The following is a 15,721-nucleotide window of genomic DNA, read 5'->3' as shown; positions in this document are numbered from 1 at the left end:
ACCAAAAGCATATATTTGAAAAACAGAATTCAGTGTGCCATATTATGCATTATTTAATGGTATGCAAATTATAAGTCAGACAGTTAGGAAAACCACACTTCAGCATTAATAAACAGCAACACTACTATTGCATTAATTATGATATTGCTAAGATTTATTCCCAAGTTTTGCATTTTGATTCTCCTTGAAAATTTATGCCATCTGATAAGCAGTAACCTATTTCTCCCCCTCCTAAACCTCCTACCTATTCCTCAAATCTGTTCCTCCCACCCACCCGATGGATGTCTGCAGGAAATGGATACAGAAATACAAAGTCATACGCAGCTGCATTGGCTTATAAGCATTAATAATTAAAGAACAAGCAAACACCACCTAAAGCTCCAACATTTATTGTGTCAATGTTAAGCACACTTTTTAAAAGACAACATAGAATGTATAGAAACAAGGGGTGGGGGACTCATGCTCTTTTCCACAATACGGGGAATTAGGTTGGCTGGTTTCAAAAGGGCCAGGACGCCGCTCGAGACAGCGAAGTGGGGTGTCGGGGAGGGGGGGCTCTCTATGGGACTTATTCACTGTTCCAATGTAGGTTTGTTTTTTTGTTTTTACTTTTTATTAAAAAATATAAATAAAATGGCACTGCAGGCCCAGGCAGGAAGGACTCTGCAGGACTCTTGTCTTCGCACAACGGCTTCTTGGAGGCTACTGTCAGAAAACACCACAAACTAGCAGGATGACAGACCACGGTGACGGCGGCTGGGGGGCATGTGTCCACCCCGCCCCAGAGGGCTTCAAATTTTCTCAGAACTTAAGGGCTCTCGAGCTTCCATCCGAAAACTGCCACACATCTTGAGCTCTCTGGGTGCTACGCCGAATGGGGGTGTGTGAAGAACCTAGAAAGAGATTGGAGACAGAGGAGGGAGGGGGGAAAAAAAAGTACAGGTGTGACTTGGCCCAGTGATTTTCTGTTCTCTAACTAGGTCTTTAAAATTTTCACTTAAGTCAACCACAGTTTATGCCACTGGCATCTGAGACAGGATGGCCAATGCCATCTCCATCCCTCCTCCCCCTCCAAGTTCTGAACCCTGAGCCCCTTCCCACTACCACCTCCCTCCCTTCCCCAAAAGGCCCAGAACCCCTGCCCCAGCCTATGAGAGTCCTAATATGCTGGGGACACACCTGGAAGGAAACACTTTCCCTTAGAACTGAGCAGACTGAGTTGGAAACAGTCCTTTAGTTGAGGAGAACAGGGAAGGGGAGGAGGGCATGGGACATTTCCTTAAAATAATAATAAAATTATAAAGAAACAAAAAATCAAAATTGATGTAGAAGCAGCACAACAAAAACATGAAATGTCATCAAGTTCAACGGTCAAAGCAGCCAACGATTTACAAGAGGCGAACAAATCTCTGAAGAGAAAACCAGAATCCAAAATAGTTGCTCCCAAATGACACCCAAAGCTGCCTACGGTTTCTTTCAAACATGCAGTTTTCTTTTCTTTCCTTTTATTAATTTTTGTTTTTAGAAAGAGGTAAAGGCAACGGTGAAGGGAAGAAGGGAGTGGTTATTTTCCTCTGGGGCTCCTCCCTGGCTGTGCACATTCACTTGAAGCAGCAGATGGGGGGAGTCCGGATATGCAGAGGAAGAGGGCTACACTGTGGCATTCCAGGCCTCGTTGCCACGGCGACCTAAAGCAGGGGCCAGGGGCCCTCTCTCCTCTGACTTGAAGAAACAGGAGGCCCAGGGTCTGGAGCTCAGCTGCTCTCCATCATACCCCCAGTACTGGAAATCAAGGCTGAAGGCCCCTTAGGGTGCAGGTGGGCTCTGGGGAATCCCATTCCCCATCTAGCCTTCACTGTTGATGAGTTCCCTTTGGCAGATACCCCAATTAATTCCCTTTGTGAGATCTATGACCAATATGTAAAGCCCTAACTGTCAAAAGAGAGTATGGGCATGTACTGAGTTCATGGTTATTGAAAAACATGATCCCAACCCCAAGAATGAGGGGATTCTGCTTTAGATTATAAGACCTTGGTGGGGAATTTCCTAATTTTCCTTTACTACTGTCTTATAAAAGACCCGATTAACCTGTGCTCCCTTTAAGTAGTCTTTGCCACTTTACAGAACAGAAAAAAAGACATCATTTGGATCAGTAATTGAGTTCTGTCCAGCCAAGTTGAGGTACTTGAGTTTAATGACCCATGAGAATTGTTTGGGTCTCTTTTCCCATTTGAAAAGGAAAAATTAATCACATCCCAAGACCATATAAGATGATGGGAGGGAGGTAGGAGAGAGACAGAGAGAGAGAGAGTGAGAGAGAGAGAGAGAGAGAGAGAGAGAGAGAGAGAGAGAGAGAGAGAGAGAGAGAGAGAGAGAAACAGGGCTATCTTCCTAGGCTGATCCATGGACTATGTGCTTTAGTAGATGAAACAGGAACTAATGGGATAACAAAACGATAGCAAGCAAACGTGCATTTCCAACAAACCCTGTCTATGATATTTAGCTAGAGTCATCCTGGAATAAGTGTACATGATCCCAAATCTGTCTAAATATGCTGATCCCATTTCTCTAAAGCTGGCTTCATTTATTCTTGATTGGAAACCTACAGACCTTAAGAGATACTTAGGAAAACTTTCTACATGGCTCATACTTTTGAAAGGCAGACTTTTTCAGTCATTTCCTTGTAGGTTCCAAGAACACTAACGATCTTATCTCATATTGACAAAATTCTCACAATTTTTCAATGGGAAAGAGAATGGAATGGGCACATTCTTGAATCCACCACGCTCAGGGACAGACAGCAGAGTGATGGAATCCTCATAAAGAACACAACATTACAACAAACTATCAGCATATTTGTGTGTGTGTGTTTGTGTGTGTGCGTGTGTAGGGGGAAGATTTTTTAAAAAGCAAACCATATTTCCTCCCTCATTCTGAGAGTCAAGTTCTTGCAGCAGGACAGGATGAGGCCTGCAGCTTCTTATCTCCTTTGCAGGAAGGAAGCCTGAAGTATTCCAGAACCTTCCAACAAACTTTTAGTATCTGTGCACAAAACACCTCTTTCCTTATTTCCTCAAGTGAAATTATACCTAACCCCCATCGCTACTTTCTTTCAATCTCACTTCAAGCGTTATGCATATATATATAGGAGGTACTTATTAAGTTAAAAAAAAAAAAGTGGTATTTAAATAAATCATTCTATCACAGAATACCCTGGGGAAAACTCAACTACTTCACACTTCCCGAAAATGCTGGTACAAATGAAGAGCCAAGTGTCCACCTCACTTCTTAGCAACCTCTAAAATGTGTTCATTTCATTTGTGGATCCTAAACAAAAGTGAGGACTATAACATGCTAGAGGGGTAGCATACAGACAAGGGGAGAGTTTCTGGATTAAAATCCAAGAGAAATAAAATCTGCTATATTCCTATGTATTAAGTTGTCCTCAAAAGAAAAAGGAATGATTAAAGCATCAAAAGTTGGAATACATGGCAAGCACTCAATCAATTTATGAGGGATGTCACACAAACTTACTTGAGAATTTTGAAAACTGTTAAATGTCCTTAGTAACTCTTAATTTAAAAAATCACAAACTCATCCTGTGGTTGGAATTGGGTTTTGTATTTTACATTCACTTTTTTTTTTCATTTTAGGGATCTGGAGACAAGCTGTTAGATGTAAGTTACACCTAAGTTTTCATTGTTTATTTCATTTCAGAGTAATATTTTCTAAGAGGGCTTCAGAAAAAAATCAAAAGTTCCCCTGAAGAAGCTGTGTCCCAATCCAAGAATTTAACACTGGAATCATGGAAAGCAAATGTGATCTGTGATGGATTCCCAGAGGTCCAAACCCCTCCCTGCTCTCCTTTTGATTTAAGAAATTTGAACAGAGAAGCATACAGTATCCACCATTAATCCTTCCTGTCAGGATGCAAAACCCAATTACACTAAGAGCATCCTATATTGAGAAATGAAAATGAATGTTGTATATAGTCTGTACAGCTGTACTCAGAGTGCCCAATGAAAGAGTTTTAGGGATACACTGCGGTTGTATAGACATTCAATACGGTGAAGCAGAAGTCACCATGTCTAAACCTGGCATAGCACTGGGGAGTATTTCTGTCTTGAACAACATTCTGGATTCAGCTGTGAAGTAACCTAATCCTAAACCCATCTATCTTCTCCTCTCAGGTTCTTTGAGAATTTGAGAACCTGCCCCTTCAATCTATCTCAGTGTTCTCCTACTGAATTTTTCTCTGCTTCTACTCTGCTCCCCACCCAAACAGGCTTTTAAAAAACAACAAACAAACAAACAAACAAACAAAAAGAAAAGAAAACACAAACACCTCCTTACTCTTTGAAAAAGATCTCATTATTCCTGCCTCAGGTAAAAGGTTTTATGTGCAAAGACATCTCACAGGCAGGAAAGCATCAAACTGAGCAACAGAAAAATACTACCACAAGATGACAACAAAATGACTTTTGTTTTGTTTTACACAAAAATATGAACAATGTTGTCACTATTAGTTTGCACTGGAAACGGAGACAGTATCTCAGAGCTATGTGTCTTAGTAAAGCAAATAAATTCTGCATTTGTAAAACCAACAACATAAGATTCTAATACTTTTTTTTAATGGCCTTCTCTTGCTTTCCAAAATGTTTCATTTCATAAACAGGTTGTTTGGTCAATAGATCACTGAATGGTATTCCCAGATTTTTTTCCAATGAACCAGGAAGACTCAATAAGAACACTGACATATGTCCTATCTAGGGTCCCTTGGATCCCAGAACCACAAGGCAACTGCCACCACACATCAAGAAATCAATCGCTGATTCCACAGATTTGACCAAATCATGACCAAATCATGACCACTCTCTTTCTTCCTCTCTTTCTCTCTCTCTCACCACACACACTCACGCGCGCGTGCACACAAACACACACACACACGCACGCACGCATGCACGCACACATGCTCACACTTTTTCTCTCATTTTTATTTGATGATTTCATTTCTGAATTTTTAGATGGGGGTGGGAATTATTTTTAATATGTGGAAATGAGAGCTAATTTTTAAATCATTTTTACATTATGTCTAAGAAAGGGCAAGGGTGGGAGAATAGAAAAGAACAAGAACAGCAAAAAAAATCCAAAGGAAATAAAAGTTTAAGATGCTATTTATTGCCGGTAATTTTTTCATTTATATCTGAATGGATTATAGCTAAGAGATGAAGGGGAAGTTTAACTTCAGACTGAAAACACCTTGCGTTTCTTGAAAATGATTCTAGAACTATAAAATCTAAATTTACGATTTCCATGATTTGAGATGTTTATTTTAGTATAGAATACTTTATCTTCCTTTAGGATATAATACACGCATCAAAATGCCCATAGAAATAATCCTGAAAAAGACTGACTGGCCTTCTCTTAAAACCTGTTATTTACTTGAAAGTAATTTACAGAGTGTGTCAAATGAGGACACAAGAAGCTTACATTGTGTACTTTAATTTTTTTTATTTTTTTCAATAAAGGGACAAAATGGGTGTATGAACAGGTTAATGCAGACAACTGCCAAAAAAACACAGACAGTGGTTTTTCCAATAGAACTTAACAAAGACCAGAAACAAATACAATAAAAAGCCAGGTTGTAATGACCTTTGGTCATCCAAATAAAAAAAATAAAAACAAAGAAAAATAAAAGATCAAATTAAGTGCCTCTGTTTTGAACAGGGCACAGAAGCAATAATAAATAGTGACTCCCATAGTAAAAGATAAAATTTCAAGTTACGACAAACAGCTTTCATTACAGGAATAGAAAAGGCCAATAACAAAATATTCTGCATTGCCATTTACAAAAAAGTATTGACTAAAGCGGGCTTTCTCTTTAATATGCTTTGCATATGAAATTCTTTCCAATCTAAATATAAAGCACCATTTAGTTTTTGGCAATGAAAAAAACTGCAAAACATTGGTTGTTGTTTTTTTTTTTTCTTTTACTTTTTCTTTCTTTCTTTTACTGCATATGAAGGTAAGATACTGGAATGTAGGGTGGGAGAAGGAAAGGGACAAAAAGCACACTACATAACAAACCAACGTTATTCGCTTGCAGTACTGCATACAGTATGGCAGCAGGAAAAGGAACAAAAAAGGATATGTACAACCCCTATGACAGCCATCATGTGACATTCTAGCAGGCTCCCCCAAACCGCCATTATATGGCTTCTCATCTGTACAATGTCACACTTTTTTGTTTCTTTTTTTTTTTTGAAGCATACAAATAATTTGCACTATATTATCCTGCCAAATTAAAAAAATATACTGTGGCAGCCTGTCTTTTTTTTTCCACTACCAAAAAAGGTACATTGATACCTTTTAAGAGAACAAGCAACAGTTAAAAATACAAGCTTCAATATAAATACTATAGTGCCTAACACTAGATGAACATTTAATTCAAATACCATTCTAGAAATACAGAAAAAAGACCATAAATGTGTTTTAGCATAGGAATCAACATGAGTGTGCATTTTCCTATATTTAAGTACTATATATTCTTAAACCTTTCCCCAATGTATGTTTTTTTTTTTACAACCTGAAGAGCGGTGTGTATCCAAGGCATAAAATTTCCACTACCATTTTTAAATGGATAACAAGTCTTGTAACACCACCAAGACAATGGAACCCTAAAATGCAGTTCCCCCCTAAACATAATGAAGTGTTTTTTTTTTAAAAAATTCTTCGTAACATTTATATTTTAAAAAGTTTTGTACAAAAAAAATTCCTTGCACTGTAGAAGCAAAAGCAATCATTCGTTTCTATGTTAAGTATATTCTGTTTTCCATTCACAGCGCTTGCAATGTTGAGTCCAAGTAAGCTTATTAGTCAAGTAAATGGCTGGCAAAGTTTTTTTTTTTTTTTAAGGTTTTTTTTTTTAATGCTCATCATTGAGATTGTGTTCAATTTTTTTTTTCAGCATTCTTGCAACTTTTCCCTTAAGTATAGACCTGTAAACTGGGAAAATTGTACAGTGCACTTAATTGTCCTATCTGAGTAGGTTTATTTTATACTCAACCTCTGTATCTCTGATTAGAGGAAAGATACAGACATTACAGGCAGAGTCAAGTGCTATTTGAACACCAACTGGGGCAGATGCTAGCTTAATCAAAGTAAAGAAGAAAAACAAATAAAAAATAAAACAAAAACAATGAATCCTCTTCCATGTTAACACAAATAGCACACAAGTGTATGGAAAAGAAATGAAGTACAACTTTTAGGGAGCACAGAAATATATATACTGCTACTCTTAAAATTCTTTCTCTTCTTTTTTTTTTTAAAGAATGTCACATTTAAATGCAAGTTTTAAGAATTCATAGTTAATCATCATTGTATCAATATTAGCTTATACACCTGTTCTAGTTTAAAATGGCAAATAGTACCACATTGTGCTGATAAATCACATATTTTATTCCTCTGTTGCCCTCTGTCACACCTTATGGTCAGCCTCTTAAAGTTTATCGTTTGATTGTCCATTTGACAACCAAGTGGACACGGATCTATTTCGTCTGGTGCCAGAATTTTTTAAAGACATTATTTAAGACAAGTATTTTCATAAAATGAATTCCTTTCTAATATACTTAATCATGTTCCAGGGCTTTTGCTCATTACACATTCAATTTAATCATCATTTAAAAAATAAAAATAAAACTTTGGGCCAAATAGCCCATTTCTTTTAAGCTCTCATCAGGAGCAAAATAGCTTTTATACTGGTATAATCAGTTTTGTTTACAAGATTAAACTAAAGGGGAAATGATGATTAACTAGGACATAATGGGTTGTATTTTTAGGTAGCCATTGTTGTGAGAAATACAATATAGAATTATATGCTAGGTCCTAAGGTTTATCACCTCACCCAATGCTGAATTAAGCTACAAGTTTATAACAAGTAGAAAGAACCATCGATGTGGTTTTAATAGATCCAAGGCACTCATTTCAAAACCAAATGATAGAATAAACTTTTGTTTTTCTATGAATTTGTCGATTCAAGGCCTTTTCTTCCTCTCCAATTGATTCACGTAACCCTTTAGAGACAGATATATAGCCCATAGAGGTTTTTTTTTTTTTAGTGCTATCTTTTCTGTCTATAGAGGGTTAATCCGAACTGTTTTTCCTCCTCACATTATAAAATAAAACTGTACATGATATGTATTACAGAATGTATGCAGCATGGTCTTTCTCTCTCTCGCTCGCTCTCTCTCTCTCTTTCTCTCAGAACGGAACTGGAAATAGCAACATGTTTGCTCAGCAACGAATCAGGGACAATTTAAAATAGCCATAACATACCATACATGCTGTCTAAGTTTAAAAAAAAAACATAAACAACATGTAAATTATTGCACAAGAGAAAGGCTCAAAGTTTGTGTAAAATGCAATCGTATTGCCCCATACAGATCATGCATTCAAACGGTGAGAACATAAAGAAATAAAATTAAAAAAAAAAGAAAGAAAGAAAAGGAAAAGAAAAAGAAAAAAAAGAAAAGAAAAAAAATAGGTGTGCTGGTGACAAGCACTCTCATATTCTTAGCTTCCATTACTTGTTTGTTTTGTTTGTTTGTTTAAATCACATGGGACTAGAAAAAAATCCTATGGGGGAGTAGGGCCGGGGTGGGGGGCAACGGGGAAGGGGGGGTGAGGATGGAGAAAAAAAAGGACGTGTCGGGTGGGAGTGAGGGCGGGGTAGATGAAGTATACCTCTATTCCGTTTTTATATCATTATTCAACACTCGATCACTGTGCCATTTTTTCATGTGTTTCTCCAGGGTACTGTACACGCTAAAAGGCATCTTACAAATTTCACATTTGTAAACGTCCTTCCCCACCTGGCCATGCGTTTTCATGTGCCTGGTGAGCTTGCTACTCTGGGCACAGGCATAGTTGCACAGCTCGCATTTATAAGGCCTTTCGCCCGTGTGGCTTCTCCTGTGGACAGTGAGATTGCTACAGTTCTTGAAGACTTTCCCACAGTACTCACAAGTGTCGCTGCGTCTGCCCTCTTTTGAGCTGGGCCTGCCCGGGCCCGGACCACTAATATGGGGCGTGCTCCCGCCACTTCCCGTGCCGCTGCGCCCCGAGATCCCTCCGTCCAGCTCCCCGGGCGGCGTGGAGAAGCGCAAGCTCCCGTTCTCCGAGGAGTGCTCCGACGAGGAGGCGAAAGGCGATTGTCTGGAGTCTCCGAACGTGAGGAAGGGATCTTTGAGCTGCCTGGAGGCCGCGTAGCCGGCGAGCCACTGCGAGTACACGTTCTCCGTGTTGGGCAGAGCGGCCGGGGGCAGGTCGAACTCCTTCTCCAGCTTGATGCGCTTGGAAAAGGGGCTCAGCGCGCTGGGGCTGCCCAGCAGCAGCTTCTTGGACAGGCCCCCCGAGGCCGACTCGCCCGGGGAGCAGCCGCGACCGTTCACAGTGCCATCGTCCATGCGGTCCATGCGGTCCGACTCGCCGGCCACCGAGTCTTCGTCGCCCGTGTCGCGGTGCGCTTCGGCCTCGGCCAGGTGGCCGCCGCGCTTGTGGTGCTTCTCGCCCAGGACCTGGTGGAAGGCGTCGCTGAAGTGCTGCATGGAGCCGAGCACCATGCCCTGCATGACGTCGGGCAGCGCGCCCCGGGCCTCGTCGCCCACGCCCACCACCACGGCGCCCCGCGAGCTGTTCTCGTGGTGGCGCGCCGCCTCCAGGCTCAGCCCAAAGCCGTAGTCCACGCGCTCGCTCTCCTCCGCCAGCTCCTCCTCCTCCTCCTCCTCCTCGTCCTCCTCGTCCTCCTCGTCCTCCTCGTCCTCCTCGTCCCCGTTCTCCGGGAGCAGGCCGGAGGCGTCGTGGTGCTCGCTCTTGAACTTGGCCACCACCGACTTGAGCGCGCTGCTGGCGCTGCCCACCAGGTCGCTGGTGCCGGGCTCCGGGGAGCTGGCGGTGGAGAGCCCGTCGTCCGACTTGACCGTCATGGGCGACGCCTTGTGCATGTGCGTCTTCATGTGGCGCTTGAGCTTGCTGGCCTGCGTGCACGCGTGGTCGCACAGGTTGCACTTGTAGGGCTTCTCGCCCGTGTGGCTGCGCCGGTGCACCACCAGGTTGCTCTGGAACTTGAACGTCTTGCCGCAGAACTCGCACGACTTGGACTTGACGGGGGGCTGCGCGGGCGGAGGGGCGGACTGCAGCGGAGGGAGTGGGGGCGTCGCCAGGAAGGGCGGCTTGCTACCTGGCTGGAAGGGCTGCAGTAACCTCTGCATGGGGCTGGGCCGGCCTGGGGACAGCGGTGGGCTAGCCGTGTTCCCTGCCAGCTCTCTAAGTCTCCTAGAGAAATCCATGGCGGGGGGCTCCATAGCCATTGGATTCAACCGCAGCACCCGGTCAAAGGCACTCGGGTGATGGGTGGCCAGGGCCATCTCTTCCGCCCCCAGGCGCTCTATGCGGTGGGGGTCCAAGTGATGTCTCGGTGGTGGGCTAAACAAAGGGGGAGTGGGTGGAAAGCGCCCTTCGGCCAGGCCGGAAGCCTCTCTCGATACTGATCCCGGTATTCTGAGCAGGTTAAAGGGGTTATTGTCTGCAATATGAATCCCATGGAGAGGTGGCTGGGAAGGACATTCTGCACCTAGTCCTGAAGGGATACCAACCCGCGGGGTCAGGGGACTTCCGTGTTCGCTTTCTAAGTAGATTCTTAATCCATGTGTGTTCTGTGCGTGTTGCAAGAGAAACCATGCACTGGTGAATGGCTGTTTGCAAGTTGTACATGTGTAGCTGCTGGGCTCATCTTTACCTGCAAAATAACACAACACCAACATCAATGCTTCGTCGCCCAGGAGGGAGGGCATTCAGTTGCTTACTTCTCTTCCACCTCCAGCCTTCCCTTCCCTTCCCTCTCCTTCGCTTGCCAGGCCCCGGCCCTCGCCCTCCAGGCCTGATGTCTCGCTCTGCCCCGTGAGAGAGATCCCTGGGAGAGGATGGTTCGCTCCCCTGTGTGGAGATGGTACTTGGCAACATGAGGCTCCATGAAGGGGGGTGGAGGGGGAGAGGAGACTGGTAGGACATGTATTCAATCAATCTTCCTGCCATTTCTCTCTTCTAAGAGTTTAACCAAAAGACAAAACCTAGACTTGTTCAAGCTTGCGGGTGAGGAGCCCTCTCTTCTCTTCTAGCAAATCTCACTCATACCTTCGGAACCTTCCCTGCCTTTTTTTTTCCAGCTGTGGTTGTGGGGGCAAACTGTTTTCCCTCTGGGCTTCCGTCTCTTCATCTGCTAGCTATGTGAGGGACTTGGACAAGGTGACCTAGGAGAATCTTTTCTACTTCCTAAAACCCATCATTCTCGTAACCCCCTGGGTGGCAGGTGAACTTTCTAAACAGGCAATCATTTCATAGAGATATCAAAAGTGAGAAGGTCAACTCATTACAATTCTCTATGGCTATAGAGATGCTTTTCATCTTAACCTGAAGTACACTAATTGTTGATGTGTTAAAAATGAGAAGGCACTAGTGAAATAATTCTGCAGGCAGGGCAATAGCGGAGAATCTCAGTCTCAAACTGCCCGGGGGTCAGAGAATTCCAGGGCCGTTTCCATAACACCCCTGGGTATTCCCATTTGCATCTCCAGGAATGTTGCAAGCATCTCCAAAGGGAAACTTGATTCGGAAAGAACCGATGGGCCTGCATCAAGGCTTTTCCCAGTCAAACAAATGCGAGTCTAGAGAAGTTAGGAGTGACTGCTGCCAACTTCAGCAGACTCTGCATCCTCGTTTAAGAACAGTTAAAGCCGCCAGCATCATGACCGGCAGCAGGCTGAGAAATGCTACACTCTCCTCCTCCTCATTATTTTGAGAGGCTAACAACGGTGAACCAAATTATACAACATCCTGCGCCCTCGTCTGAGCCTCAGCTCCAGTTGAGAAAGAAACAGAAAGATACAGTTCAGCTAGTCAACTCTTTGGCCAGTAGCCAAGCAGTCTGGAGAAGGGCCCTGCTTAAGTCATATTATTTCTCTCTCGCTGAAAAGAAGCCAGAGTGGTAAATGCCACTTTGGCAAAGAGGGGCCAGCTTGACTTCATAATCATTCATTTTGGGAGATAGCTACATTAAAAAACATATATACTCTCGAAGAGAGAAATGAACAGTTAACCAGGCAACTATGGCATTAAAAAGGGTACAGATGTTGCTGATCAGAGGACAAGGATGAGAAAAACGGGGAGATCCCCAGGGATCCCAAAAATGACTATAAAATACAAATGTAAACTAATAAATTTTAACTCATCTTTTAGAAGAGGGGCCAAGGGGTTCTTTAAGACCTGTTCCTATTTGTCAGTATTAAAAACGGGATTATTTTAAAAAATCTTCATGGAGCTAAATGGACAAAGAGAATTAATCAGCTATGATTTCTCCATTTAGCAACAGAAATGAAAAGCTAACATGATCTGATCAGCTCAGGAATCCCAAATATTTTTATTCCGAAGTCCACCAGTATCACTTAAACACTTGCCTGAGTAATGGACTCCAGCCCTGACCTTGTAATTTATTTTACAATGCTTTTATAATCTCAATGTATCCAACCCATGGTTAAATCTCTTTAACAAGATTAGATGATAAGATACAAAATTTAGGTTTCAAACATTTGCCTAATAATGGTGGGGAGGGGGAGAAAGTGGAAAAAGGCAGAAAAAATTTGAAAGAAAATGCTGACATTAGTCTCACATTATCTGCTTATTTGTGTTTGCATCCTCTCATCAAAGGGAAATAAAGCATCATTGATAGTATTTCACAAAATTTTTGTTGCTGTTGAACAATGACTTGGGTGCTAAATAGGGGATAAAGTGATTTGGTTCACATTTTGGTGACCCTCTGTGGCTTTCTCCTCTCCTTTCTAGGACTTTGTTATTATTGAATATTTAGACTGACAATCTGAAGTGGGTAAGTAGGAAGGAGATTTGCCAGTTGCAATAAATCTTTAATACTTTCATCACTCCAAGTGTCTTTTAATATTCTATTGGAACCCTGGTCTGGATGCATTATTAGTGATATGGGCTTTGCAAGGCATAACTATGAAGGAGGTCATTGATCCATGCTCAAATCTACAACGCTGTCAAGGCTCTCCTCTTGTCTTTTTTCCCAAAGACTTACATTAGAAAATTCTATTAAAAAAAAAGAAAGAAAAAAATCCCATTTTATTTTGCTGCCCTGAACATTCACAAATTGTGTTTGCAGAGGCCAGAACAATAGTACTACAGGTAGGATGTTGCCTTGCATTCTGCTGACTGGGTTCCATTCCTGATCCCTGAGTACCAGCAGGACTGATTCCAGAGCACAGAGCCCGAAGTAAGGCCTGAGTGCCATTGGGTGCAGCCACAAAACAAAACAAAATAAAAATTTTTTCTTTGCAGAGCTAATTGTATGATTGGGCTATAATATGGTAACACTCTGCTGTCTCCTTCCTCTCTTGTACATCAGGTCAGGGAAAATCACATTCTATCTTCTAATGAGCATACAACATACAGTTTTCACTATCACATTTTAGTATTCCCATCAACTAGATATTCTAGATCATGAGGGCAGCTAGTGTAATCATAATGTCAATGAGAAGGGCTGTTACGATTGAGACGAAAGATTACATGGAAAGAGCTGCTTTGAAACTGGTAATTATTACCAGTCCACTAATAGCAAATGATGCATTACAGTTTCACCATATAATCTGTATTTCACTCAGCTCATGCCAGTGTACCATATTATATTAGAGAGCTCACAGATTCTAAATTTCTAAACTGCAGTCATCAATAAATGTGTTACTTGCAATAATTTGTGAAATTACTTTGTTCATAACATCTTTGATGGTTTAGAAAGACCAAAATTGATTCCCTGCGTGGCAAAATGGGGCTACATTGATTTATTGACATGTAAAATATAATAATATTCTTCATTTACTCTGATGAAAATCAACTTCTCAATTTGAGAGCCTCATTGGGCATTCACAGGGATTGCTTTGATTTAGAGCATAAACTGCGATCTGGCCCCAAGCATGGGAATGTTTTGATATGGTATCAAAAAGGTTAAAAAATCAGCTGTGAACTCCCTACCAGTATTTGTTTTATTCCATTTTACTTTCTGGAAAGGAATGACTTCCTCCTTCTAATTGGCCACATGATCATAAATCCTCATATGACTTCAAAATTGTAAAGAAAAAGGAAACCTAACCTGGATCCTGGCTGCTATTAGTTTCTGGAACACACTTCTGGTTACTCCTATACTAGTCCTGTCAGAATGAGCACCTGCAAACTATGGACCCTCCCTTTCTTAGAGGTAGGGAAGATGACAGGCCACATCAGTGCCTGTTTCCCCATCCCTCAGATGTAACAGATAAAACACCCTGTGGCAACACAGACAGCTACACTGTTTCCCAGGCCAGAGACTTAAGCCTGTCAACCTCATCACCCCTCTAACATTCCACTAGCATCCTTTCCTTTCCCTCTCAAGCTGTATGTCTCTATTTCCACAGTTAAACACGGGCCCTAGGCCTGCCCCTCAAAATGAGGAAGGAGAATTCTCCCCACCCAGCTAGAAAAGACTTGAAATCATGAGTCTAACCCCCTAAACTCTCTCAATCTGTGACTTAACACAGGTGTAAACCCAGATGCTGTTAAGGACTCTGGGGGACGGGGGGGTTGAATGGGTATGATGTGGTCTGTCTAAGTGTGCTATGTGTGTCTGTGGTGTGTTTATGTGGCTTATATGGTATGGCTATAATACAGAGGAGGGAACTCTTAACCTTTGTATCACCCAGTCCTTAGGCTCTGAGGGCTTGTGAGAGTCAAACAATAATTTTCTTTTACCTAAAATCACTTAGGAGTTAACAAAAAATAAAACACTGTCCTTGAATTTGGTCTGGGGTGCTTTCCTGGCCCAGCCAACACTGCTCATAGATGACTAGTCGGCTTAATCTTCCCTCTGAAAACCAAGCCCCACTTATAGCTCCAAGTTTTAAGCCCAAGCTAGGCTTTTTGCTCTTTATTATTTTATTTCTGTAACACATTCTATTATTATTTTATTGCATAAGTTATCATTTACTTTCAAAATAAATATATTTCCCATAAATAAAAATTAAATGTCACACTTATTTCTTTGCTCTCTCCTCTTGAACCTGTGGGTTCACCTTCTCTTAAACCTCTGTGTGTGTGTATGTGTGTGTGTGTGTGTGTGTGTGTGTGTGTGTGTGTGTGTGGTTAAAATCAATCCTCTTTTTTTCTCCAATTTTTAGCTGGCTTGACTCAAGCCATTTATTTTTACCTGGGGACGCAAACTACATTACCTTCTAAATCAACATCTTTCAAAAACATTTTTATAAACACAGATTTAAATTTCATAAAAAGGTTCTCTTTATAAAAGTTGGAATGGAAGTGGTGGCATGGTAACTAGTAATTTTACAAAAAAAAATATTGATTTTCCCTAAAGGTAGACAAAAAAACAAGTACTATACATATAATGTAACATGTTTATATATGTATAGTACAGATAAAAATATACCGTGCTCTAATGCATATGTAAATGCACTTAAATGTGCATGTAGAATAGCTCTGAGGGGCCGGAGAGATAGCATGGAGGTAAGGCGTTTGCCTTTCATGCAGGAGGTCATCGGTTCGAATCCCGGCGTCCCATATGGTCCCTCGTGTCTGCCAGGAGCAATTTCTGAGCCTGGAGCCAGGA

General features: G+C 41.8%; 1 protein-coding gene across 4 annotated transcripts in view; it reads right to left on the bottom strand.

Annotated features, from left to right (window-relative positions):
- Positions 1-373: 373 nt before the first annotated feature.
- BCL11A (BCL11 transcription factor A) overlaps positions 374-15,721 on the bottom strand; it is a 103,326-nt gene continuing 87,978 nt past the window's right edge. Inside the window, exons 4-5 of one of the 4 annotated variants that reach the window (XM_049784732.1) lie at positions 8,871-10,795; positions 374-893 (exon numbers count right to left, since the gene is read on the bottom strand). In XM_049784732.1, coding sequence (XP_049640689.1) covers positions 792-893; positions 8,871-10,795 — 2,027 coding nt within the window. In that variant the 3' untranslated portion in view covers positions 374-791. Of the gene's footprint in view, positions 894-8,742; positions 10,796-15,721 lie in introns of all 4 variants that reach the window. The other 3 variants (XM_049784730.1, XM_049784731.1, XM_049784729.1) reach the window with 3 other exon arrangements.

This window comes from Suncus etruscus, chromosome 12 (assembly GCF_024139225.1).
Source record: "Suncus etruscus isolate mSunEtr1 chromosome 12, mSunEtr1.pri.cur, whole genome shotgun sequence".
Taxonomy (NCBI): Eukaryota; Metazoa; Chordata; class Mammalia; order Eulipotyphla; family Soricidae; genus Suncus; species Suncus etruscus.
The sequence above is the reverse complement of the archived record's forward strand: the minus strand, read 5'-3'. Positions and strand labels throughout refer to the sequence as shown.